We start from the raw sequence: 25,797 nt of genomic DNA on the forward strand, positions 1-25,797 counted from the left end.
AGTTCAGCGACTCATCAATACATTCTAAGTTATGGCGTGTGTGTGTGTGTGTGTGTGCGCGTGCGCGTGTGCGGGTGTGTGCGTGCATGCGTTCGCACGCGCGAATTTCTGAATCATAGATTTCGTAGCTTCCCAACACAGCAAACAAATCAATAAATAATAACCAACTGGTGTCATCCTCAGATAAGCTTCGAGGATTAAAGAGGAGAAATTAGTTCTCATCCAAGATGTATCATATGTAACCAAATGCATGTAATGTACTTAACACATGTAATATATGTAATGTAAGTATCATATGTAATCAAATGTATGTTATAACTCTAACAAATGCATGGCTCCCACAAGGGTAAGGCTGAGAGTGCTGTAGCCTGGGGGCCCGGAATTGTCGGGTCGACCATTTAAGTGAGACTAACAAAAGACAAAAAGAAACTTTATAATATAAGAACGAGTGTGTGTTGAGAGGGACTACTAAATTGTGCAATCGTTTCCAACCCATTATCCATCTTTTCAGACTTATAGTTACTCTTCTGAACTTCCCATTTGAAAGGATTTATTTTAGTTTTCTTGTTTCGTTCGACCGTCTCGCTTTCTACGCACTCCGTCGTTTCCATGCCGATGCTGCCCCAATGTTACCAGCACACTGCCTTACTGGTGCGTATGCTGCGGATGCTGACAGAATTTTATTTCATTCATAAAAGAGAAAGCTTTATTTGATAGTTTAGTTGGCTAAGTTGATCTCAAGAAACTGAAAATTTTCTTCAAAATTCTTTATTTGAGAAGAATTTGTGTTATTTGAATGAAAAGTTTGATAGATATTAAGTAAAAGAAAATATAAACCTTTTTTAGTTATGATGTTTTTGTATGAAACAAACTTAATTTTTTTTTCAAGATCATACAAATTTGAGATATTAAAAATATTTAAATAAATTGTTCTCAAGCAAGCAAAGACGTTCTAGTTAAACTAAAACACGGTTCTAGTCTCTATTTACTGAAAGACAACTTATTTTATTCCGTTTTTAAACTTTTACTCAAAAGAATATGTTTCTCGTTAATTTTATAATAATTTCGTCATATCATTCTACTACCGTTTACTTATAGTTAATGTGAATTGTTCAACTTTGATTATGAAGCATGTGGCCTTAAAACTTTGGGTATAGAAGGAAAATAGGACATATCACAAAAATATGCAAACTAGTAATAGGTGTTTACAGTGAAGATACAGGAAAAATTTTTCAGCTCATGTCAGAAAAAAAAAAAAAACTTCATTAATCAGATTCCAGTAAGGGTGTGTTCAGGAAGAATATGAAATCTAGGTGTGTTTCTCCGCCATGCAGTGCGTGAATAGAATATGATGACAGGAAAAGCATTAAAATGCTAATTTTAAAATATCAGGTTAGTTTTAACAGCTAACGATCTATAGCACTATCATTCATCTAAATTTCCCCGATCATAAATTAGGTTAGATAGGAATCTAATGTAACTGACAATCTATAGCATCGAGTTACAGAAATGACTTAACAGCATGAAAACAATTTCCCCTAACATTGAGCGATTTGATATATCAGATTATACTCCGTTTTGAATGGAGATGGAGACTGACATTAACAATAAAAATTGCAAGTATTTCGGAGGTGGGGATGGAGGAAGGCAGAAATTCGTTGTTTACTGTTATCTTATCTATGATGGTGATGATTATGAATTAACCCTTCAGTTGTATCCGATTCATGTTAACGTTGTAGATAAATATTCTTGAAACAAAGGTTTCCTGGTGAACTTTTAAGAGGGTAGTTCACCATTGCTTGCCTCCAACTTCCCTCATTTTATCCGGGTTTGGGACTGACATATAGCTAAAGAATCAAGGCTCTGACTTGGTCGTAAGTATTTATGGCTGTAAATCCGTGTATGTGTTAACGGGCCGGTTTTCCTGTTTTGAGGTACGAAAAACGGGAGTTTACGGGGGAAGAAATATACTTCCTCCCTATGAAACCAGCTAACTCATATTTACTCGATACAGACCATATAAAGGTTCCTGTCGTCTTTTACGGGAATCGAACAGGTGCGTCTGAACAAAGTGCTTCGTATATACTAGCTAAACTACGAAGGTTCTATCGTATCTATAAAGGAGTATAAAAGAATGAAATGGCCTCCGGAAAATATAGTTAGTAGGAAAGTAATTTGGTCTTTTCCTAAAGGATATTATTTTCTTCATGGATATTTATAAGTCACTAATTGAAAATCTAATAGAAATATGGTTTTAGCAAATATATTTCCTGCTCAACAAACAAATTCATCGTGATATTTTTATGAAGGAACGAGGGACGAGATTTACATATAAGATTAAAATAGTCTTCAAAAATATCCTGTAGCCATCATGCATGATAACAACTTATTTTTTCCTTATTTCCGTATGAAGAATGTCAAGGAATCTGGTTGCAGAAATTGCGTATTAAATAGCGATCAACTGTTTATATATCAGTTGGGCAATCAACGCAAGGGATAATCCTATGATATGTGACTAACGATATGTCAGCGTTTTGATAAAGCAAAAGGTTTAGTTAAATTTTCCTTAATAGCCATTAGGGATTAGGCTTTTTAATGGCATTATATATAATACTAATAAATAAACCTCTTCAGCTCGATTGATAACGAGAATGGCATTTGATTAAAAAGGCCTAGGTACGATTGCTCTCTAGGACGTGACTAATTATTTTCAAATGATTGCAGTTGAAGGTGGATTAATCGAACTGATATTGTGGTGGATGGGTGTTCCTTTCGAAAATTCTGTTTTCACCTCATAAAATTGAAAACCAAATACAATATCCATAAACATTACAGGCTTAACAGTCTAAGCGTCACAATATCCTGCTAGTTAGTTCAGCATGTAATCTTTTCTGAATGGAACATTCATTGACTTAGCCACTATCCAAGTGAGCACCGTATGACAACAACTTCTGACACTGTAATCAGCGCTAACACGCTTTGACATCGAGTTTCTTCAGTCACATGCTGCTTGAGAAAATTGTCTCGCAGCATCTCAAGAAATTCCTTTAAAACAGTTCTCCCTTATGGATACTCTTTTTGCCCCATCATCTTTATTTGGTGATGCAATTCTTCGTTAACTGATCCACCAGCTCAATAACAACTCCCCACTATGTATTTGATGTTTTTAGACTCCACCTGACAATAGAGAGCATCAAACTCAATGCATCATGAAACACCGTTAGCAATACGTCTCAGTCCCATCTGGATTCAAATCATTAATTCCGATAATCTGAGATCCCAAGATAATGACAAAGGCAGCAAACTCTATCCCTTTGTTTCTGACACTCCTAAAATTCTTGGACAGACATAAAATGCTACCTGCATCTTCTTTTCTATTGTCTGCGTGACACAGTTGGACAACTTGCAGATCTTGTTCTTCACTAGTGTCTTTTATATATAGTCATCGTTAGCCATTATGAAAGGTCCGAACTGGACGAACACAAAGTCGAAATAGTTTCTTCCTCGAAATCATGGGAATGAAATACTTATTCCCATTATTAAAACAGTTACATAACTTTGTCAGTTTTATCCACAGATTTTTGCCATTCCACCCATCATAATTTAGTTTCCGCAGAATCTGTTCTTCGATATCATAATATTTATTAGCTTTAACTGGTATGAGACCTATTATACCAGGGAGCTGATACCAAAGGCATTTATCTGTAGAATGCTTTTGGTCCTGGATGTGAGTGTTGTTTTCAGATGAAGGTAAGTGACATAATTGTTTTGATTTGAAAAGGAAGATATATTAGTCCATAAGGAATCGTGTCGTTATGTGTTTGGAATTTTCTGGGGAGGATCACAGATGCATAGATCGAGAGGTGCAGAGGGAGGCGATCCACCATGTGTCGCCTCCCTCTTCCCCTTTGAATACAGTCTCGAAAACTCGGTTGCAACTATTGTAATACTATAGCAAATTTTCCTAACAATTGCTGTAAATATTGCTTATTGTGAGAGGAGTTTTTCTAAATAAAACTGATTAACCTCCCAAATGGCTAGGACGTCTATAGACGTCCAGCTAAATCTGGACATGTTTCAGCCCACCTGTTTATAGAACCTGGATAAGAAGTGCAATTTGATTGTTTGACTGTCATGTCCATTAGAAAGTGCTATAAACACTCACACTGAAGAGAAAGGTTAATCGGATTATCTCCCGTCCGTAGCTGCCTCTCAGTTGCCTATAACAAGAAACGGACTTTCTTGTTCCATGCTGGTGAACTGGATTTTAGTTATATATGATAGACTAAAAATAGAGAAATTATTTATTTTTTTGTTTTCTCATTTTATTGTACAATACAATTTTAATGTCTGGACAAAATAAAGATCTTGTATAATTTCTTCACTTAAATATTGCCTTACCTTGGAGAACCAATTTAATTTTTTATTTTTTTGCGCTAATTTTTTTTCTAATCGCTTACTAGACAAAAGATTTTTCTTTGTTCTCAAAGAAATTAATTCACGATAATTATTTGAAATATTCTTTTAAAAAAGAAAAGAAAACCGGCTGCCGACGTTCCAGTTTATATTATTTTTATTTTTGTACAAAACCCTCGAAATCGAATAATACTTCACAGATTTCCTTTAGGACATGCTTGAGCAACTTTGCTTTATAAAGAATAACATGAAATTCTTTAATCATATTACTAAATTTTTTCTTCATGTTGTATAGTAATCTACTCTTCTTTGTACTTTCACTTTCTTGATTTCCTTGTATAATTGGTCATTACAAAATGAAATTAACAGTTATGATTTAAATTTATATTTTCTGCATAATTCAGATATTTTATTCTCCAATTTTTAAAGTAAGCGATACATTTCCTTATTTTATCATTCAAAATATGTATATCAAAATTTCTTTTACTTTCACAATAGAATTGAACTTTATTTCGCCTCTGATAGTTTACCCTCCCCCATGGCATTACTATCACACACCCGAAAACTGTTATGAAACATTGGAACAGTGTTTATTTAACTCGTTATTTTTCTCTAGTAATTGTTCCACATAACTTTAATTTTTCGATACTGAAACTATGTGGTGATTATTATAAATTAGCAAATTATAAATCAGATAAAATACATATTATTTATATATATTGTCTGATATTGTGAGATCCTTTACTGCAGAAAGATGACTGCATTACAACGGATAATTACTATATGTGTCCTGAACTCGCTGATTTGTTTTTACAGCATTGTATAGATAGTTATGGTACTGTAAATGCAAAAAGGTGAGATATGCCTCCATATTCCGGCTTCAGGAAAGCTATCGAAGTGGGAAATACGAGCTTATCAGCCAGGGAAAGTCTTTGCACTAGGTTGGAAAGACAAAAAAGATGTTTTTCTGCTATCTTCCCTGCACAATCCATCAACGGAATCCATGGAGAAGCATGGTTTGAAGAAAGAAAAACCCATTGCTGTGTGTGCATACAACGACACTATGGCTGGAGTCGACAGGTGCGATCAGCAGCTATCATTCTACTCTGTAATGAGGAAACAGCATAAAAATATTAAAAAACCTGTTTGGACATGTATTAGATTTTCTCATTTGGAACAGTTTCCTCCTGCACAAGAAAAATGTTTTTCTACCATAACATATTTAGAATACAGAATAGAAATTGCGAAAGCATTGCTGAATGCACATGCGCCTTCTTCAGCAAGCAGAAAAACAAGAAATCACGCCAGATATCTGAGGTTGAACGCTGATAACTCCAACCATTTTCCCGAAAATCTACCACCAACGGCTAATAAAAAAAACCTGCACGCAAATGTTATGTAATAAAAAAAATATCAGAAAGGAAACAAAAAGCTGGTGCCCTGAGTGTAAAACTACTTTGTGTTTACCCTTGCTTCAAGGTGTTCCACACTGTTCAAGAATTTTAAATTCTGAACAGTATGAAATAAAAAAATGTTTGTTTTCAAGGCCATCAAAACAGTCCTTTTCAGGACTGCAAATATTGATAGTGGGATACCTGAATTAACTGTTTCCTTTTCATCTTGAAGGCGAATTTTTCCTTTCTTTTTATGACATAGAATGATATTTTCGAAAGAATAAAATATTAGAGGAACTGGAATACTCTTTGCAGTTCCAGAGGAACTGGAATGAGTATTCCAGTAAAGTATTTCACCAAAACAATAAAAAATAATGAAATAAAATCTACCCAATATACATATAAAATGATAATCCTTTTTATGTTATGTTTTTCGAAACGTTTTGAAACTCAGGGATTACCCTGAGTGTCGAGTCATCAGAATTCAGGGGCAGAACCCCCCCTTCCGAGTTATTACAATTGAATGAGAACTGGCCTACCAGACCGAGACACAGGGGGGCGGGGTTGGGCATAGCCTTCCCTAGTTAATAAATGAAATATATAAATAATAACGGGAACATTTTCACCTAGCCAACACTCAACATTGATGTGATATGGGTTCCAAATTTCTTGTTTCGGAGATATATATTACAGTTTTGTAATAAACATTTCTGCTACAATGAAGTTTGACATAATCAACAATATTATTACTACCTTATTTCTGTTTCTCGTTTGGGAAAAAAACGGCAAAATGTCACTCTTATAATTATATGAGACGTTATAATGGCAAAAATAGTAAGAAAAAAGTCATTTGCACTTTCTCTTCAAAACACAAAGGAAGAACATTGTAAATTCAGCCAGTGGAAAAGAAAATACTACATATTTTTCTTCTGTTATCTGATTTTTTTCTTGTAGTACAAAAAAGAAATCATTGTATTTAACATGGAGTCTGCAGGAGAGAAAAAATCTTGAAATTGGTTACATTATAACGAATAGAGAAATCATGTCAGAAAAATTATTCACATAAGATTCTAATCTCGGCAGACATAACATTTTCTTCTAGATTACATATCTAAAGTAACTGAACATTTGCTACTATTTTACACTAAAATGAATGGGTATATTCCCTAAGTTATTTACGTTTGTAACAGCTGTCTTGCGAACGATTTATGAAATAAATTCTCTGAAATATCCGCAGATTGATTAGGTTCTATACCCCCCCCCAAAAAAAAGAAGATTATGAAACGCATATGCACCTTTTCTTTGAAAATAATTCAAATCCTCTTTTTCAAGATAATTGTATGATTTAATTTCTAATTTTTGATAATAAAAGTGAAACTGATCATTATAAATTAAGCAATTATTTTGGCATAAATAATGTATAAGCATAAAATAAAGAACTTTTATTATTAAAAGACCAGAAGATAAAAGATATAATAAACAAAGAGCCAACAAGTTTCACTATCCACCGTCTAGCATTTTCAAGGCTGAACTGGTGTAAAAACAAATGCATTAAGTTACATTTAAAACATACACTTTAGTAACTGGTAGGCCGTTACATTTGATCAATTCTGTTTGAAGGCGTGCATGTGTTCGAATGCTTCAGTCAGAATCCAGTACATGACCACGTGTTGTGTAGTTTTTTCCATATTGTAATTCTGTCGAACTGAGAGAGATGATGAGATTTTTCCATATGTCTTTAAGAATCATACCCTGATTTGTATTTAAATTATTGCTTGTGCGTAGTACCACAGCTGCTGCTTTTAAAGTTCTGTATCTGTAGTCATTCTCGATGTAAGGCATAGAACTGTTTATCCAATCTATAACATGATTTGATGTTGAGAAATGATGAACTAAACCAGATGTGATGATTCTATTATGATTGACATCCCCCACATGTTCCTTCTGTCTTATTTCAAAACTTCTAGAAGTCTGACCAATGTAAGAAAGGCCACACGAGCATGGAATTTCATATACTCCAGGATATTTGAAGAAAGGTACCTCATCTTTGGGTGATCTTAAAATTTGTCTGATCATGGTAGTTGGTTTAAAAACCACTCCGATGTTATGTGGTTTTAACATTCTCACCAATTTTGTGGAAACTGAATTAATATATGGAATGACAGCTGTGGACACATATTGGGGTACTGTAACACGTTGTTGGTGGTTGTCACTAAATAGCCATTTCTTTAAATTGTTAGAAGGGTATCCATTAAGTGATAGAGTGACAGTTCTCTCTGTACATCTGTTTCCTTTGAAATAGGCCTATGTGTCCACAGCTGCCATTCCATTAATGCATTTAATGTATAACGAAATGTCAGTATTTCTGTTATGATATAAGTAATCAACAATTGAAAAGGAAACAAGACATTCTTGACATATTCTGCACGACAGTCTGAGGCATTTTAGTGCGACTTTATGGCACTGACAGTAATAAGCCTTCAAATTTTCCTCCAGCTAAGAGGATATTACCAAGTAATTATAAGACGAAGATTATTTCAGAAATAGCTTCCATCAGCAGGAGTAATATTTAGATTTTTTACAGAAAAAAAAAACAAAATAATACTACTGAACTTTCTTTTGTGTGGAATGCATATAAACAATTTTACATGGTGAAAATATAGCATATTATTTCTAAAATTTCACATAATTTCAGCGGACAGTAGAACAGCTGGTTTCAGATTGCAAATAAATAGAACAGAATTAGAAGCTCCACGGTGCAATCTGATTGCCGTATATCTTTTGTTAAAATGGCAAAATGAAGAAATTGATTTTGAATACTGCCTAGAAAAGCTCTCAAACCAGTATAGAAATTTAGATTAGTTATGCAATTGAGTTCCAGGAGAAAATAAAGAGGGGGGGGGGAGAAGTATTAGAAAATCTTCAAAATGAGCAAATATTTTGAATCATTCACTATATGATATTTTCACATTATATTTTCGACATATATACGAGGATGTGCACTAGATATTATCGTAATATACATAATACAAATAAATAAATAAATAAAAGACGAAGGGAAAGAATCACTGCTAAAATATCATTCGATATAAATTTTTGATACCAAAAAGACACACAATCGGAAATCGAGCAAAGCAATGTAGTATTTTAACATTTTTTTTTTTGTCTTTATGAATAACAAAAAATCTTTTCTAAAACTGAAATGTGATGATCCATATAATGCTGTTTGGTTAGAAACGAAAGCAAAAGGACATATTTATTTCAATAAATATTATTTAAAAATATAAATATGTGACATAATATTTTCAAAGAAAACATTTGAAAATACTGAAATTCGAAAAAAAATTATTCAATGATTATACGTAAAGTGAAAGAACAATCAGTGCAAATCTTCCGGTGCACTGATTTTTCACATGCTTTCAACATACCTATGAGGATATGCATTCGATATTATCGTTATATGCATAATGAAATAAATAAATAAATTTTGCTAACAGAAAAGCAAGAAAAATAACATTTCGAAACGTTAAAATTAAAGTTTTATTTCAAAAATAAACATAGTGTTTTAATTTATTTCCCTATACCTGGTTTTAACTTTTTGCAGTATTTTTGGTATTGAGAGGGATGGCAAACTCAGGGGCCGTCCTGGCCGGCAAAAGCTCTAGCTACACCACTCGGGCAACATACGTCTCTGTGACATTACGTGGTGAATAAGATATCTTGGAATTCTCCCAGGGTGACAAACATCCGTCATTGTGGTCAAGTTTTGTATTTGGATGTCTATAGATGGCAGTACTAATTTTCCAATACAGTTTGTGGTATTTCTTTACTGTTAAATAATATGGGGATTCTTGAGTAGAATCAAAATGGAGGCAATGTTTCGACTTTTCAGAATAATTAACTCAACCACACATATTAGACATAAAAAGTCGCTAGTGTATCCATGGTGATAGTCTAATATATGCATCCTGTGATTATTCTTATAAAAAAAAAACTATTCAGTATTAGAATTAAAATTGCGCTTACCAAAACATACAATCACAGCTTATTGAAATGACCAATATCACATGCTACGTTTAAGTTAAACAAAAAATATCAAGTTACATTCAAGATTACGGTATCTTGGAATTATCGAGGTTTTCTGAATATTCCAAATTGTTGATTTTTAATATATATTCACACCCACAAAACACACAAACAAAAGGTCAGAAATGAAGTTGACTCTTTTTCCTTATAGTTACATTGCGGTTCGTTTATTTACCACACTCATGTTGGCTCAATCTCTGCTTTTGTTTCCATGGTAGATCAATGTGTCTTGTCATGGCTAATATCTGCCAGCGATCCCCATATTCGCCAAATTGTTGTGTCTATTTGTGAACTTTTCTGACTGAAGGGATTGGAATTCTCCTGGTCTTACTTGAGGATGTGGTAATACTTCCCACACGACAATCCAAATTTCACCTATTTCATGACTCTTATCCTCCCTTTCATGGTTTGCTCAGATATTGTCAAATGTCAATAGGCTACTCCTATTGACATTTGACAACAAGGCTCCCCCACCCTCCCTCTCTGCCAGAAGATGCCTGCTCATCCAAGGAGAGATGAGTGAGCTCACCATTACCGAATTTCTTTTAGTCATGTCACCTCCAATTCATGCTGATAACTTAGGAGCAAAAACAAAAAACGCATTTTTTTGTGATGTAGGGTGGGGGAGACTTGGAGGGAAGACCACTGTCAATCTCTCATATACCCTTCCCCCTCCACCATGTAATGTAATTTTTTTCTATCCCAACTATTTCAGACATCCCAAAATGCTGAGATCATTCATCTCACTTATCAGCTTGAGGTGACATCACTAAAAGGTATCTGCAAATGTCAAGCTCGCTCATCTTCCTTTGGAGGAATTCGAGCCACAGAGATAAAGTTTTCCCCATAGTGTCACACAGTAAGATAAACTCATATCAACATGAAATCCACCAGCGTGCGAATAAAACATGTCTGTGAGTCATCTGCATGAAAGTTTTGTTTTGGAAGGAACGGTCAGGGTAAGGGTCAGGTAAACAGTACTATAACGAAAAACAATCGAGTTGAGTGTCTTTTCAGTTACTGCAATTTGTTCATCCAGTGCATCTATCATATTGTGTTGTGGTATTTTGTGTCCAATAAAGTACAATAATGAGCGAACCACAAAAGTCATTGAAATTTTCTTTCTTCAGGAAAATAGCAAGAGACAAAACTCTTCACATAACTCTGAAAGGATGGAAACCTGTCATTATTTTAGAAGATATGTACATTGTGATGTATTTATCCAGGACCACTGTGAAAGGTTTTGCAGGAAGTGGTCTGATACTGTCAGCTACTTGCAAAGAAAAGTTGAGTAAGAAATGGAGCTCGGTGATTGTCATTTTTTGAAATGCCAAGATGTGGAATTACTATTCGATGATACGGAAGCTGGTGTGTGTAAAGTTTACTTTATTAGTTGTGAAGAAGCTGAGAGATTTTCACCAAAAATATATGATATTGAGAATCATTTACTATTTTTGGAAACTGAATACCAGCTATTCATAACATGGAGAAAATCATTGCTAATCATATAAATTCTCCAATGGTAAAACTAGACTTTCAAGATTTTATCCAATTCAATAAAGATTCTTTATTTTGGGACATTTATGATCATTTTACTAAAACTACTTGTGTATATTTTATGACAAAAGAATACACAGAAAGCTTAACGAGGCATGGTGTCATTTCCAGACTGATGCAATATCAAATGTATAGATGAGTACTAACTATGGTATCTGATTTGAAAACTCTTTTGCATGACCAAGTATTTTGATATAATGAAACCAAGAAACAGTGAGTAATGTACATTTTTCTTCTATGTAGTGAGTAATGAACATTTTCCAAAGATTGAAATCTTTGGAAAATATTAAGAGTGTAAACTAAATATTCTGAATTATTTTTAGGTAATGACAAGCTTTGAATTTTTTTTTGTTTGTAAATAATATTTCAGCAAAATAAAATATGCATTTGTAAAACTTAAATGCTCAAAGATGTGTGTTGCTGTTTTGTTTTCCGCAGTTAATTATTACTCAGTTATTCAGTTTAGAATTTGATAATTAAATCCATAACTTTATACCTTAAAAGCAGTTCTGTTTAATTATTGTAAAAAATCACTACTGAAAAATTAATGCCAGGAACATGGGAAACCTGATATCCTGTAATTAATTATTGTGAAATTTGTCTAATGCTACCTGTTGACATTGTTTGAGTTATCTAGAAACATTTCGTTCACATACTCGAAAATCCAACCTGTTAGAATTTGGTGTTTTTACAGAGAGACAGCAGATAATTTAATCCAAAATGTGACTTAAACTCTTAAACTTTGGTATAGAAAAAATGTTGTACTCTCCAGATAATACAAATACAAATATAATCTTTCCCCACATAAAGTAAGATAAGAATTTGGTTATTTTATAGAGAGACTGCAGATATTTTAACCCATGTCATTACCAAACTCTTAAAGCGCTTGGTGTAAAAAAGAAAAGAAGGTATATTTTTCTTTTCTTTTCAAATATTTGTACATAATAAAAGTTTATAAACATATGACAGGCAGGCGAAACGTTATTTTTTTAAATTGACAACACATGCTATTCCATTCAGAGAATGAAAAAAAGAAAAACAGAAGACAGATGTGATTGCTATTAATGTAGATTCTTGTAGACAGGCTTATACATTGGTTATGCATTATTAAAACACTTAAGGAATTGATCAACGTGGTTAAGGATATAAATTAAATTATACTTTAATAAATATTTTCCGATATTTCGGCAACGTCACGTTGCCATCTTCTAAAGGAACTTACAAAAAAAGGTGCATGCATGTAGGCATTACAAACACAGTAACTGGGAAGGAAGAGATGAAGCTATTGTTCTCCTAAAAGTCCTGATGGTGCCCTCTAGTGGGCTAAGTAGGTGTTCTTGGCTGTTGGGCAGAAGGTCTGCTGATGTAAGCCTCCCAAATTTGGGGCAGTCACATACAATCAAATTTGTTGAGGTTTGGAGAATTTCTTAGGGTTAGGCTGATTCCATAAATAGTCTTTCGAATTTGTATTTGCTACGGTGTATTACTGTAGCTTTCTTCCATCGTATTCTGTGGTGTGTGTCCAGAGCATGGTCTGCAAGACCAGAATGACTGTACTTGTGAAACTGGATGTAGTCCTTGTGTTCAGAAATTCTGATATTTGCTGTCCTGCCTGTTTGGCCAAAGTAAGACAGTTTACAACTGCAAGGGACCTGGTATACACCAGGTAGGTCTAGGGGAAGTGGTTGGTCTTTAGTGGAACAGATAAGGGATGCCAATTTTCTGTAAGGTTTGTAACAGGAGGTCAGGTCATGCTTTTTTAAGATTTTGGTAATCTTTTCGGAGGTCCGTCAGATGTAGGAATGGTGATGGATTTAGAGTAATCCTTGTTGCAGAAGTAAAGTAAATTACAGGAAGTAAAGTAAAGTAAAGAAAGACAAGTTTACAGAAAACCCACCCATACAGGCAGATACATTCACCAACAATCCCACCACCCCCCTCACAACAATATGGAGTAGTGAAAACACTATACAACAGGGCTAAACTGATCTGTTCAAACAACTTTTCCCTAAACACTGAACTAAATCACATCCTCAACACTTTCTCAGCCAATTGCTACCTCCCCAAAAAAGTCCAAAAATATTAGAACCTACAAACCACAGATCTCCTCCCCCCCTTCGCAACAAGGATTACTCTAAATCCATCACCATTCCCTACATCTTGGAAAAGATTACCAAAATCTTAAAAAAGCATGACCTGACCTCCTGTTATAAACGTTACAGAAAATTGGCATCCCTTATCCGCTCCACTAAAGACCAACCACTTCCCCTAGACTTACTTGGTGTATACCAGGTCCCTTGCAGTTGTAAACTGTCTTACTTTGGCCAAGCAGGCAGGACAGTGAATATCAGAATTTCTAAACACAAGGATATCAGTTATCAGAATTTCTGAATACATCCGATTTCACAAGTACAGCCATTCTGGTCTTGCAGACCATGCTCTGTACACACACCACAGAATACAGTGGAAGAAAGCAACAGTAATACACCGTAGCAAATACAAATTCGAAAGACTATTTATGGAATCAGCCTCATCCCTAAGAAATTCACCACACCTTAACAAGTTTGGTTGTATGCGACTGCCCCAAAATTTGGGAGGCTTACATCAGCATACCTTCAGCCCAACAGCCAAGAACACCTACTTAGCCTGCTAGAGCGCACCACCAGTACCTTTAGGAGAACAATAGCTTCATCTCTTCATTCCCAGTTACTGTGTTTGTAGTGCCTACATGCACGTGCCTTTTTTTGCAAGTTCCTTTAGAAGATGGCAACATGATGCCGAAGTATCAGAAAATATTTATTAAGTATAATTTAATTTATATCCATAACTACGTTGTTCAATTCCTTAAGTGTTTTAATAAGGCTATTAATGTAATTGTGTTTTTTAAAATGAATAAAGTACAAAAGAATTTATTTTTCTTGTGAAATTTCGTGCCACAGAATAACCAGAGACTTTTTTTTGAAAATCACCTCATCAAATTAAAGGTCTTATTGGTTCATGCAAGCCCTCAAATATTTCAAGAGATGGTGTCAACCCTTTGAAGCAAAAGGAATCAGGTATTGAATTAATAGCCAGAATTTTAGTGGAAATATTTCACCTGAGAAATGACAATTTATTTATTATATATGTAGATACTTCCAACAGACTAGAAAAAACAGTCCCCTAAAATATAACTGCTAGAATTTGGTTATTTTACAGAGAGACAGTACATATATATTAACCTAACATGTTACTAAAACTCTTAAAAAGATTGTGTATAAAAAAGGTATCATAGTCTGCAGATAAAATTAAGAGACTTGAGTGCAATTTGAAACTTATTTCACAATATTACCACCCATATTCTAGTGTTGGAGAGTTTAAAACTGAAAAGTGACAATTTTGTTTCTACATCTGTAGATGACTTCACCAGACTAAGAAAAAACAGTCGTACCAAATTCTAACAAAACAACTATTAGAATTTGGTTATTTACAGAGGGACATTAGATATTTTAACCAATCAAGTTAATAAACTTTTAAAACGTTTGTTGTAGAAAATAAAACGGTATCATAACATGTGGGTAACAAGTGAATCAACATGTATATATGAAATAATACTCGCCATTGGAAGAGGAAAATCAAAAACACTAACAAACTTAATAGCCAGACCCTTTCTTCTTTTAAATGATACCAAATGATGAAAACAATATGGGAAGGAATTTCAAAACTTTGAAAAGCTGATGAATTTCTTGCTTGCTGTGATCATAAATATTTATTGGAAGGTAAATATTTTATTATTCTTTACAATTTTTCTTTCTTTCTTACTTTCTTTCTTTATTTATTTTCATTTGACAACATGGCTATGAATTTCCAAATTTTTAAAAGCTGAAGAATTTATTGCTTGCTGTGATCATAAATAATCATTTGAAGGTAAACATTTTATTTTCTTTACAATTTTCTTTTCTTACTTACTTTCTTTCTTTCTCTATTTTCATTTTGTCAACATTGTTATGAATTTACAAACTTTGAAAAGCTGATGAATATCTTGCTTGCTGTGATCATAAATATTTATTGGAAGGTAAATATTTTATTATTCTTTACAATTTTTCTTTCTTTCTTACTTTCTTTCTTTATTTATTTTCATTTGACAACATGGCTATGAATTTCCAAATTTTTAAAAGCTGAAGAATTTATTGCTTGCTGTGATCATAAATTATCATTTGAAGGTAAACATTTTATTTTTCTTTACAATATGTCTTTCTTTCTCTCTCTCTTTCTTTTTTTCTTTATGGTTGACATTGTTGCATATTGTTTTCAAGAAATATGGTAACCCTGCTTTGAGACACGTGCTAAATTTAATGTCTTAATTTTTGTTTAGTTAGGAATGCGAAAAAACCTGTTAGTCGCATTTTCATTACTTAAACTTACTAATGCTAAAGATAGAAAAGTAAATAAATTTCAGTTACTTAAGTAAGTTCAGAGCTTTGGAATTAAAGTGCAACTGTTAGCATTCAGTGATTTAATATCTCTTAAAAAAAGTTTTGTGTAGAAAAAAAAGGTGTCAAATACTGTGCAGGTAACAGCAACACAAGTTTGGGGAATGTGAAGACAGGATAAATGAATTTTTGTAGCAAAGTAACAAGAAGAAATAGGCAGTAAACGTTTATGGAGCTTTAAAAAAAGGGAAGGTACATTTTTTCTTTTCGTTTCACACAAATGAACATAATAAAAGTTAAAATCAAGTGACTTGAGTGAGAGTCAAAACTTATTTCACACCTTTACCACCCATATATTCTTGTGTTGGGAGAATTAAAAACAGAGACATTAGCAAATAAGCAAATAGAATAAATTACAAATGAACTAAAAAGTGACAATTTTGTTACTATAGTAGATACCTTCACCAGACTAGAAAAAAACAGTCGTAAATAGAGTGCAATTGTTAGAATTTGGTTATTTTACAGAGAGACTGTAGATATTTTAACCCATCACATGACCAAACCCTTAAAAAAGCTTGGAGTAGAAAAGAAGGTATATTTTTCTTTTCTTTTCAAATATGGTAAAAGTTAAAAAACATATGGCAGTGGAAACTTTTTTTTTCTTCAAAACTTGACAATACATGCTATTCCATTAGACAATTGTAAAATGAAAAAAAAAAGACAGATGTGATAGCTAATAATCTTTTGAAGTGAATAAAGTAGAAATGTTTTTTTCTTGTGAAATTTCTTGCCACAAACTAACCAGAGACTTTTTTGTTTTTGAAATTCCAAATAAGACTTTTAATTCATGAATGAAAAGTCTTATTTGTTCGTGCAAGCCATCAAATATTTCAAGAAATTGTGTCAACTCTTGGAAGCAAAAGTAATCAGGTTTTAAATTAATAGCTAGAATTTTAGTGGAAAATGTTTCACCTGAAAATTGACAATTTATTTATTATATATGTATATACTCCAACACACTAGAAAAACTGCATATTATCGATAAGGAAAAAGAGTCAACTGCATTTCTGATCTTTTATTTGTGTGTTTTGTGGGTGTGAATATATGTTAAAAATCAACAATTTGGAATATTCAAAAAGCCTCGATAATTCCAGGATGCCGTATTCTGGAATGAAACTTAACATTTTTTTGTTGATCTTAAACATAGCATCTGATATTGGTCATTTCAATGAGCTGTGATCGTTGGTTTGGTAAACGCAATTATAATTCTAATACTGAATAGTTTTTTATAAGAATAATCATAGGATGCATATATTAGAAGGTATCACCATGGATACACTAGTGACTTTTCAAGTCTAATGTGTGAGATTGAGTTAATTATTCTGAAATGGTCGAAACATTGCCTTCATTTTGATTCTACTCTACTCTAAGAATCCCCATATAATTTAACAGTAAAGAAATACCCTAAACTGTATTGGAAAATTAGTACTGCCTTCTATAGACATCCGAAGACAAATCGTGATGAGATTGATTGATGTTTGTCACCCTGGAAAAATTCAAAGATATCTTATTCACCACGTGATGCCACAAAGACATATGTTCCCCCAGTGGTGTAGCTAGAGCTCTTGCTACCCAGGGTATCCCCTCAGTTTACCATCCCTCTCAATACGCACCAAAAATACTACAAAAAATTAAAACGACGTATATGGAAATAAATTAAAACACAATGTTTATTTATGAAGTAAAACTTTAATGTTAACATTCCAAAATGCAATTTTTCTTGCTTTTCTGTTAGCAAAATTGTCAATGACGTTGGCAGAGTCTATTTCATGATAATGTAGGTAATTCTTAATCAATTTTATTTAGAAAAACTGCTCTAATCGCTAGCAACTCTTATAGCAATTGTGAAGAAAATTCGCTGTAGTATTACAATAGTTGGAACTGATTTCTCGTGACTGTATTTTAGAATTAACAGCAAAAGTTCAAATAGGTTTAAAGTGCTGCTCGAGACAGACTGCACCCCTCGGCTCCTCCATAGCTATGCCTCTGTATTCCTGAGAAATTTCCAAACACATTCTGTCACGATTCCTTATCCACTACTATATCTTCCTTTTCAAATCAGAACAAAAATGTCACTTAATTACAAGTAAGAAATTACATCACTTCTTATTCACAAATTATTTTCATCTGACACTCAAATCCAGGACACTGACGGTGCTTCCCCCAATCACCCTTACCCCCTGTTTGTTTCATCGTGTCCCACCAATCACGATACGAATCCTTATCTCTAAACTTACTCACAATTCCATATACGAAATTTATTTGTTTTATCTGAATAAAACAAATACCGTGACATCACAAACAGAACGTCCTCAGAAAAATTCCAAACTCATGACATCATCAGCTGAACAAACAAACATGTCACGATTCCTTATCTTTTCTTATTCTTGATTTTGTTCAAAGTGCCCCACCAATCACGACACGATTGTTGGGGCACTTTGACACATATTCCCCTAGGGAAATTCCAAGTATTCCAAACTCAAGGCATCACACAGAAAACCTCATCAGTTGAACAAACGGTCACGCCATTGAGTGTCCATACCAAATGATATACTTCATTTTACAGTCAACGTTACTTACCACATTTTGTTAATGACTTACCTGATTCTCTGCATACTTGTTTCTTATTTCGCTGCTTCATTTTGTTATGTTCATTCAAATACTGCTTGAATTTATGTAATTCTAGTGTTGCATGTGGCTAATTATATGCTTTAACTTCCCGATTTGGGAGATTAATTTGTTTTCATTAACTTCTTCAATGTCTTCAATGTTCTCATTAGCAGGGCAAGAATTATTTTTCTCTATTTAATTCGCTACTCGTTTTATATCTCTTGTACGCATTGTGCGCATTCGCGCCATTTTAATCTATAATTATTATTGCAATATCTTAACAGAAATGTGCTATAAAACATTAAATGATCCAAAAATGCAAAAAACTACACTAATGTGCTATAAAACATTACTTTTCCAAGGTAAAGTCACAATGAAATAAAAATTCGATAGAAAGTTATCCTATTTATCTGAATAAATTTTTTTTCTTAAACGAAAAAAAATAATAATAATTTTTTTTCTATGATAATATTATTATTGATCTGTTAAAATATTTACACATACAATAAACATAATTGAGTTATATTGCAACTTATAGTTTTACAGAATCAAGCACAAAGTGCTACATTTTCTACATTGGGTTTCAATTAAAATTTTTTAAAAAAACTTTTTTTGCCTCTGTATTATGTATTTACAACACATATTCATATACGAAGACTGGTATGTTGTCTAGCAATGCGTTGTAGTCCTTGACAACTGGTTTTTCTCTCTGCTGGCTTATATGGTAGTGGCTCTTGTGGACTTCCTTGTAAGACAAACCATGACTGGTGCGGTGGTGAGATGCCTGATTTTTGCTCTTCGTAGGAATCCGATTTACGGTCTGAATGTCGTTAAGCTGTAGGGGGAATGTAGATTGCATGACCTATTTTTAAAACTAGGTCTCTGCGGTTTTCTGTAGGTGCAGTTTCGGGAAGAACCTTTATGATAAGAACTTCTTTATGTTGTTGTTGATTTAAACTCCGTATTGTGGTTTTAGAGAATGAAGTTCTTCACAATAATAATAATAATAATAATAATAATAATAATAATAATAATAATAATAATAATAATAATAATAATAATAATAATAATAATAATTACTTACATGAAAAAACAACAAACAACAGCATTGTATTTTTATTTATCAAAAGACTACCAAAATGTAGTTTGTGTAGGATGACAGTGCAAAAACATCTTCAACTAAATAAGCAATTCTTGCAGAAAAATATATTTCCTCATTTTTCTTATGATAGAGTTAAGCGTTCTGTATTTATAATATAAAGTAGGAATAAATTTTCCTGACATGAGAAAAAAAAATACATATATTTACTGTAAGCAAAAGTTTTATATAAATTACAACAAAGTTGGATCATGACAGTTCACCCAGGTCATATTTGTTAGTGACATAGAATGATGCGCAGATGCATTGGGGAAAAAAAAGAACGACTTCATCTTTTCAAGTACACCAATTTTTTTTCTCTTTTTTGTGGATACTTTATTTGATTATTCCAAGGCCATAACTTCGCACTCAACACAGATAACTTAATTTGAAATTGAAATTCTGATAGAGAATCTTTCTGAACATGTGTTTCTTAAACGTGTTAATCTCTTAATGTAGAAAACAAGGTAAATTTTATGGAACAATGAGTAACAGAATTACCAGAAATTAGTTTTCTGAAAGAACACTAATTTCTGGTCATTATATAACGTCTGGTCATTATAGATAACGTCAGAGAAGCAGGGAGGTATAACATGACGCAATGAAATTCATTTCCACATTAAAGGTAAACAAAACAGGCCCCAGTCAGACCAGGATTCAAACACTCAACAACGAGGCCGGTGACCAGACTGCTTCTTCTTATAATGAGCAGTGTTATTGTCGTATACGAAATATTAAGGAATATCTTTGGAAACTAGACTGGTTTGCAGATTTTGTATAGTAAATCTATACTATAATTTTATTACACACATGATACAAGGGTCTCAGAATATATTTTACTTAAAGCTGTTGCATGAACAGAAGAAAAAATGTTAGTATTATTCATCCTTATTAGCTGAAGTTTCCTTTCCTGAAATTTCCTTTATTAAAACGTTTCCAAAAATCCTTACGTGATTATGAAAATCGTTTAGCTATTAGTACACAACTATTTTTGGACTCTCTGGCTGTAACAATTTTAATGAAGATCCACAATAAGAATTTTATTGACAACTTTTTACAGTCCCGAATTTCATTCCATTGGCATTATTCATTATTTCGTGCATGTAGACAATTCGTAAAAAAATCGAGCTTAGATAATTATGGAATAATTCCTATCTGTCTCTCTGTATGCCTTGGGTTTAATAAAATAACATGAATGTCACACATTCAAAATGTAGACTAAACGAAAAGAGATGGTAGTGTGATTTCAATGAAATTTTATGCACTTTTTGCATTTACAGATAGAAGAAATAAAAATAATTAAACCATCTGATTATTTTTAGATTCCTCAAGCAGTACACCTGTTTAAATTTTGTTTAAAGTTAATGAAATGTGTTTAAATTTCATTAACTTAACGAAATGAATATTCTCATTTCAGCACAGGATTTACATTTATTATAATTCAAGATCAAATATTTATCAAATATCAAATATCATGCGAATAAATCTATTAAGTTTCAACAGAATGCATTTAGTGGTTATCTGTTCTAGTATTTCATTATAGATGGATTTGCTCCCTTGGTTGGAATTTGATACGAATCTTGTTGACTGGTCTTGTAAGAATTTCAACTGTAAAGTTTGCGTGATCCATCGGGTCACGAAACTTCACGATTCATCGTTAAGTTTCGAAAAACATGGCTTAAAGCCCCTATTAATTCTGTCATGGCATACCTCTGACCTGGAAAGAAATGAAGGAAGCGAAGTATCATTGAGGAGAAAGTAAATTATAAACCATATTATTATTCATAAATATCTCTAACTTTTACGTTTTATGATAAAATTGAATTTTTGTTAATATTTGATCAATAAAAGTATTAATTTTTCTTCAATATGCAATAATTATTTAAGAGACTCAATATATGGAATTTATTATGCTGATTTATTCCTGATTACTTTTTTTTTTCGAAAAAGTAGTAATTATGTCTGTGTAAAATAAAGAGTTTGATTGGCTTTAATTACTAAATGATATAATCACGTAATCACAAGAAAGATATTTATTTAACCAAATATTTCGGTCTGGAAATATTTGAAAGTTTTCCTAATTTACCAGTTATTTTGGTAGCATTTTCCCCGTGAAGGATAAGAATTTGTTGTTTTAAGGATACTTGCGACATAAGATTAAATAAGATTAAACATAATTCTTATCCTTCACGGGGAAAATGCTACCAAAATAACTGGTAAATTAGGAAAACTTTCAGTTATACAAGGTAGGTTAAGAGCAAAGATTAATTTCTTAAAAAAGTGCCGCGACAACAAGATTATTCCCAATTTCGCTAAGATTAAAGAAACAATAAAATCTCCTGGAGCTCATAATATTTACCGGAACACAAGTTTATCTCTAATCCGTAATCAACTTAAAGCTGCTAAACGTGATCTTGCTATTCACAGTCATCAGACTTCTGATTTAAGCACCTGTATATCCACAAATTTGGATCCACATCTTTCTCACATAGTTCTAAATGTAGCTAAACGTTCTACTCAACGTGCTTATAATAAACTAAGTCAACATCTTAACCGTAAATACGAGGCTCTTTCGTCTAAACAATCCAAGCCATTCATAACTCCAGATAATTGGATTGTAAATATATCCGGACGTCCTTTGACTAAAAGCGAAACCCTCATCCTTTCAAAAGGACATGATTTTTCTATTGTTCCAAATAAAATACCATATCTAGATTTCCTAGTTAACATTGAAAGGAATCTTAATCATCTAACCAGCGATAAAGCTAATGCTCTTCGCCTAGAAGTCGCTTCTTCTCTACTTAAGGCTAAACTTCCTCCTTCTAACATATCTCCTTCTGAAATGAAATCTTTACAGTCCTTGAGAAAAAATAATCACCTCATTATCACTAAAGCTGACAAGGAAAGCAACAGTAGTTATGGACTCAGTAAATTACAGAAGAAAACTTTCTCTTTTGCTTCGAGATCGCTCCACATATCAAGAAATTGATTATAATCCAACCAACAGACAACTAAAGAAATTAAATTCTCTCCTTGATGAAGTCATCAGTTTGGATAAAGACACAATTGAAAGACTTAAAACTCATTTTGCAAGACCTCCTAGATTTTATGGCCTTCCAAAAATCCATAAGATTGACTATCCTCTTCGTCCAATAGTAGATTGCATTGATTCTCCTACTTACCGTATAGCCAAATATCTAGCTAAATTACTGAAATCTTACATTGGCAACTCGAGTTCTTTTTTAAAAAACTCCTCAGATTTCTTAGAAAAATTAAAAGATGTCTCATTACAACCTACAGATCTTATGGTTAGTTTTGATATAGAATCTTTATACACCAATGTACCTCTTAAGGAAACTTTAAAACTACTTGCTGACATCTTTCCTCAAGATATTATAAAACTATTCGATTTCGTTATACATTCTGGTTATTTCATATGTCAAAACAAATTTTATAGCCAAGTAGAAGGAACAGCCATGGGAAGTCCTCTTTCTCCAGCTTTAGCCAACTTTTATTTAGAACATTTAGAAAAGGTCCTCTTCACATCTAGTTTCCCTCTACCATCTTTTTGGGTAAGATATATAGATGACATATTTGCTATTTGGCCTCACAGTAAAAACACTTTATCTTCCTTTTTAAACAGTATTAATTCCTTACATCATCGCATAAAGTTTACTATGGAATTAGAAGAAAACAACCAGTTATCTTTTTTAGACGTTCTCCTCATCCGATCATCTTCAAATATTCTTACAACTACAGTATACAGGAAACCAACATTCACAGGTCGTTATATTCTGAAAGAATCAGCGCATCATCCATGTCATAAAACAGGAATTATAAAATGTCTCATCAAAAGAGCCAAAACTAATTGTTCTACTTTTGATTATCTACAGAAAGAACTTTCTACTATCCAGCAACACATGAAACTCAATGGCTTTTCTGAAAAAAGTATTCAACGTCTTCTTACATCTTATAATCCTCCACAAAACAACAAAGATTCAATACGTCGAGTACCTATTCCTTATATCTCCGGTATTTCAGAACCTATCGCAAGAATTTTGAAGAAATATGATTTAACAGCTACGTATTCTCCTATTAACAAATTGTCTTCTCATTTTCCTTCTCCTAAAGACAAACGCTCAACTTTATCTCTTCCTGGAGTTTATCAAATTCCTTGCAACTGTGATCTCTCTTACTTTGGACAGACTGGACGTTCTCTTGAAAAAAGAATCCAAGAACATCAATCATCCATTCTTCACAATAAACCTGAAAAGTCTGGTTTGGCTCAACACGGGATTGAAACTGACCACAGCATCCTTTGGTCCAAGACGCGCCTCTTACATAGATCCCGTTATAGGTTCGAACGTTTGTTCAAGGAAAGCGTGGAGGCCTTGCTCCATCATCCCAACCTGAATCGTAATGACTGCATATCTATATCAAAAATCTGGGAAAGCCTAATCAAGATTACTCATTAATTTTTTTTTTTTTTTTTTTTTTTTTTTAATAGCAAATTCAATCATGTTTCTACTTCAAAATATTTCGTTTCATACTTAGTGATATAACATCACGCGGCATGTTCTAATTTCAACGATCTATTGTTAGTATTCTAGCTTGTATATTTTTTAAACTGTTCTTGTAATACCACCGACGATGGTCTGCTATTTCCAGACCGAAATATTTGGTTAAATAAATATCTTTCTTGTGATTACGTGATTATATCATTCAGTCTTATGTCGCAAGTATCCTTAAAACAACAAATTTAATTACTAACTCCAATGTGCATTTATCCATTTTATCGGCATCAGGCATCTAGGGTGAATCAAGCCTATATTTCATTCCACGCAGAGAAGTAATCTGGATGTTATCCTCGAATAACTGTTCTATTACTCTCAACATGTAAGAGTGATAATAATAATTAAATAAAAAAACATTGAATGGGATAATCATAAGCTCCGCATAATATAATGAAAGCGCCATTTTTAAGCCGTTGTTTTAAACTCTTAATGTTAAGAATGGAAAACAATTTGATCAAATTGTTCCTCTCTTCACAGAAAGAGATAAAAAGAATGGATTAATCTCTTTTCTGATTTTAAATCATTATGAATAACATAAATAGGGTGTTTAATTGAATTACAAATGTCTAGCATTAATAGTAATCAAAAACAAATTGAAATCCTTTGATTTTTTTAATTCTTTCCTGTTGCATCCGAACTTCCTTTAACTCCGGAAATTTTAATGAAAAAATATATAATTTCTCGGAATGAATAACTAAAATTAACTCGATTAAACTCATAACAATGCAAACGAATCAAATAAATTGGTTTCGTGAAAAATTGATATTTTTTAAATTCGTCGATGGTTCATAGTAATTAGTCTTGAAAAAAGAATCTGGTATTTCATGCATATAGCACGCTATTAATAATACAGCCGTATCTCAATTTCGTGGGATATACCACTACTTGACACTAAAACGTGAACTTTTGCGAAAGGTAGTACTCTCGTTGAAATAGCTCCAGATGTTTCTTCGGATGCCTAAGTACCTACTCTACCATTTACATTTAATAAAAATTGTTTAAATTTGTTTTAAATAAAGAATAACATTTTAGAACCATTTTTCAAAAACACCGTAACAAAATTTTATTACGCAGTTAAGAACAAGGCATTCAGCGGAGTATTAATCACAGGATTCTTTTGGATCGTATTTCATATGTAAAAGGATGATTTCAAAGATTCCACACAACGCGCAGACGTAGTCAATGGGAATATGTGTCGTTTCCATCTTCAAACACATTGTAAGCCAAACACACACTGATTAAGAGAGTTGTGTTTTCGCTTTTGGTGTTTGGTTCGTATTCTGAATCAAGAATATAGAATTTTATCAAGAATCAGATCGGATATAATGTAACGAATATCATTCGAATCTATGAAAATTGAAACGAATGAACAATATTTCGTGAAAGAGCATACTGAAAAAGGGTACCGTCAAAGGGTGTGATGAAATCTCAAATGAAGCCAACATGTCACTCATTTTCGTCCAACTGAAGGACAATCGAATATTAAGTTTATTATATTAGCTTATAATAATAACGAAGTCATTGCAGGTTAAGTACCTGAAGGATGGATT

General features: G+C 32.8%; 1 protein-coding gene across 1 annotated transcript in view; it reads right to left on the reverse strand.

The window, feature by feature from the left end:
- Nucleotides 1-312: 312 nt before the first annotated feature.
- The window catches only part of LOC150099445 (cytochrome P450 4c3-like), a 161,695-nt gene continuing 136,210 nt past the window's right edge, over nt 313-25,797 (reverse strand). The window contains exon 11 of the mRNA XM_090404357.1: nt 313-408. Within this exon, the coding sequence (XP_090260483.1) occupies nt 313-408 (96 nt within the window). The remainder of the gene's footprint in view (nt 409-25,797) is intronic.

This window comes from Typopeltis vanoorti, chromosome 14 (genome assembly GCF_054136105.1).
Source record: "Typopeltis vanoorti isolate ZY-2024b chromosome 14, IOZ_Tvanoo_1.0, whole genome shotgun sequence".
NCBI classification, from domain to species: domain Eukaryota; kingdom Metazoa; phylum Arthropoda; class Arachnida; order Uropygi; family Thelyphonidae; genus Typopeltis; species Typopeltis vanoorti.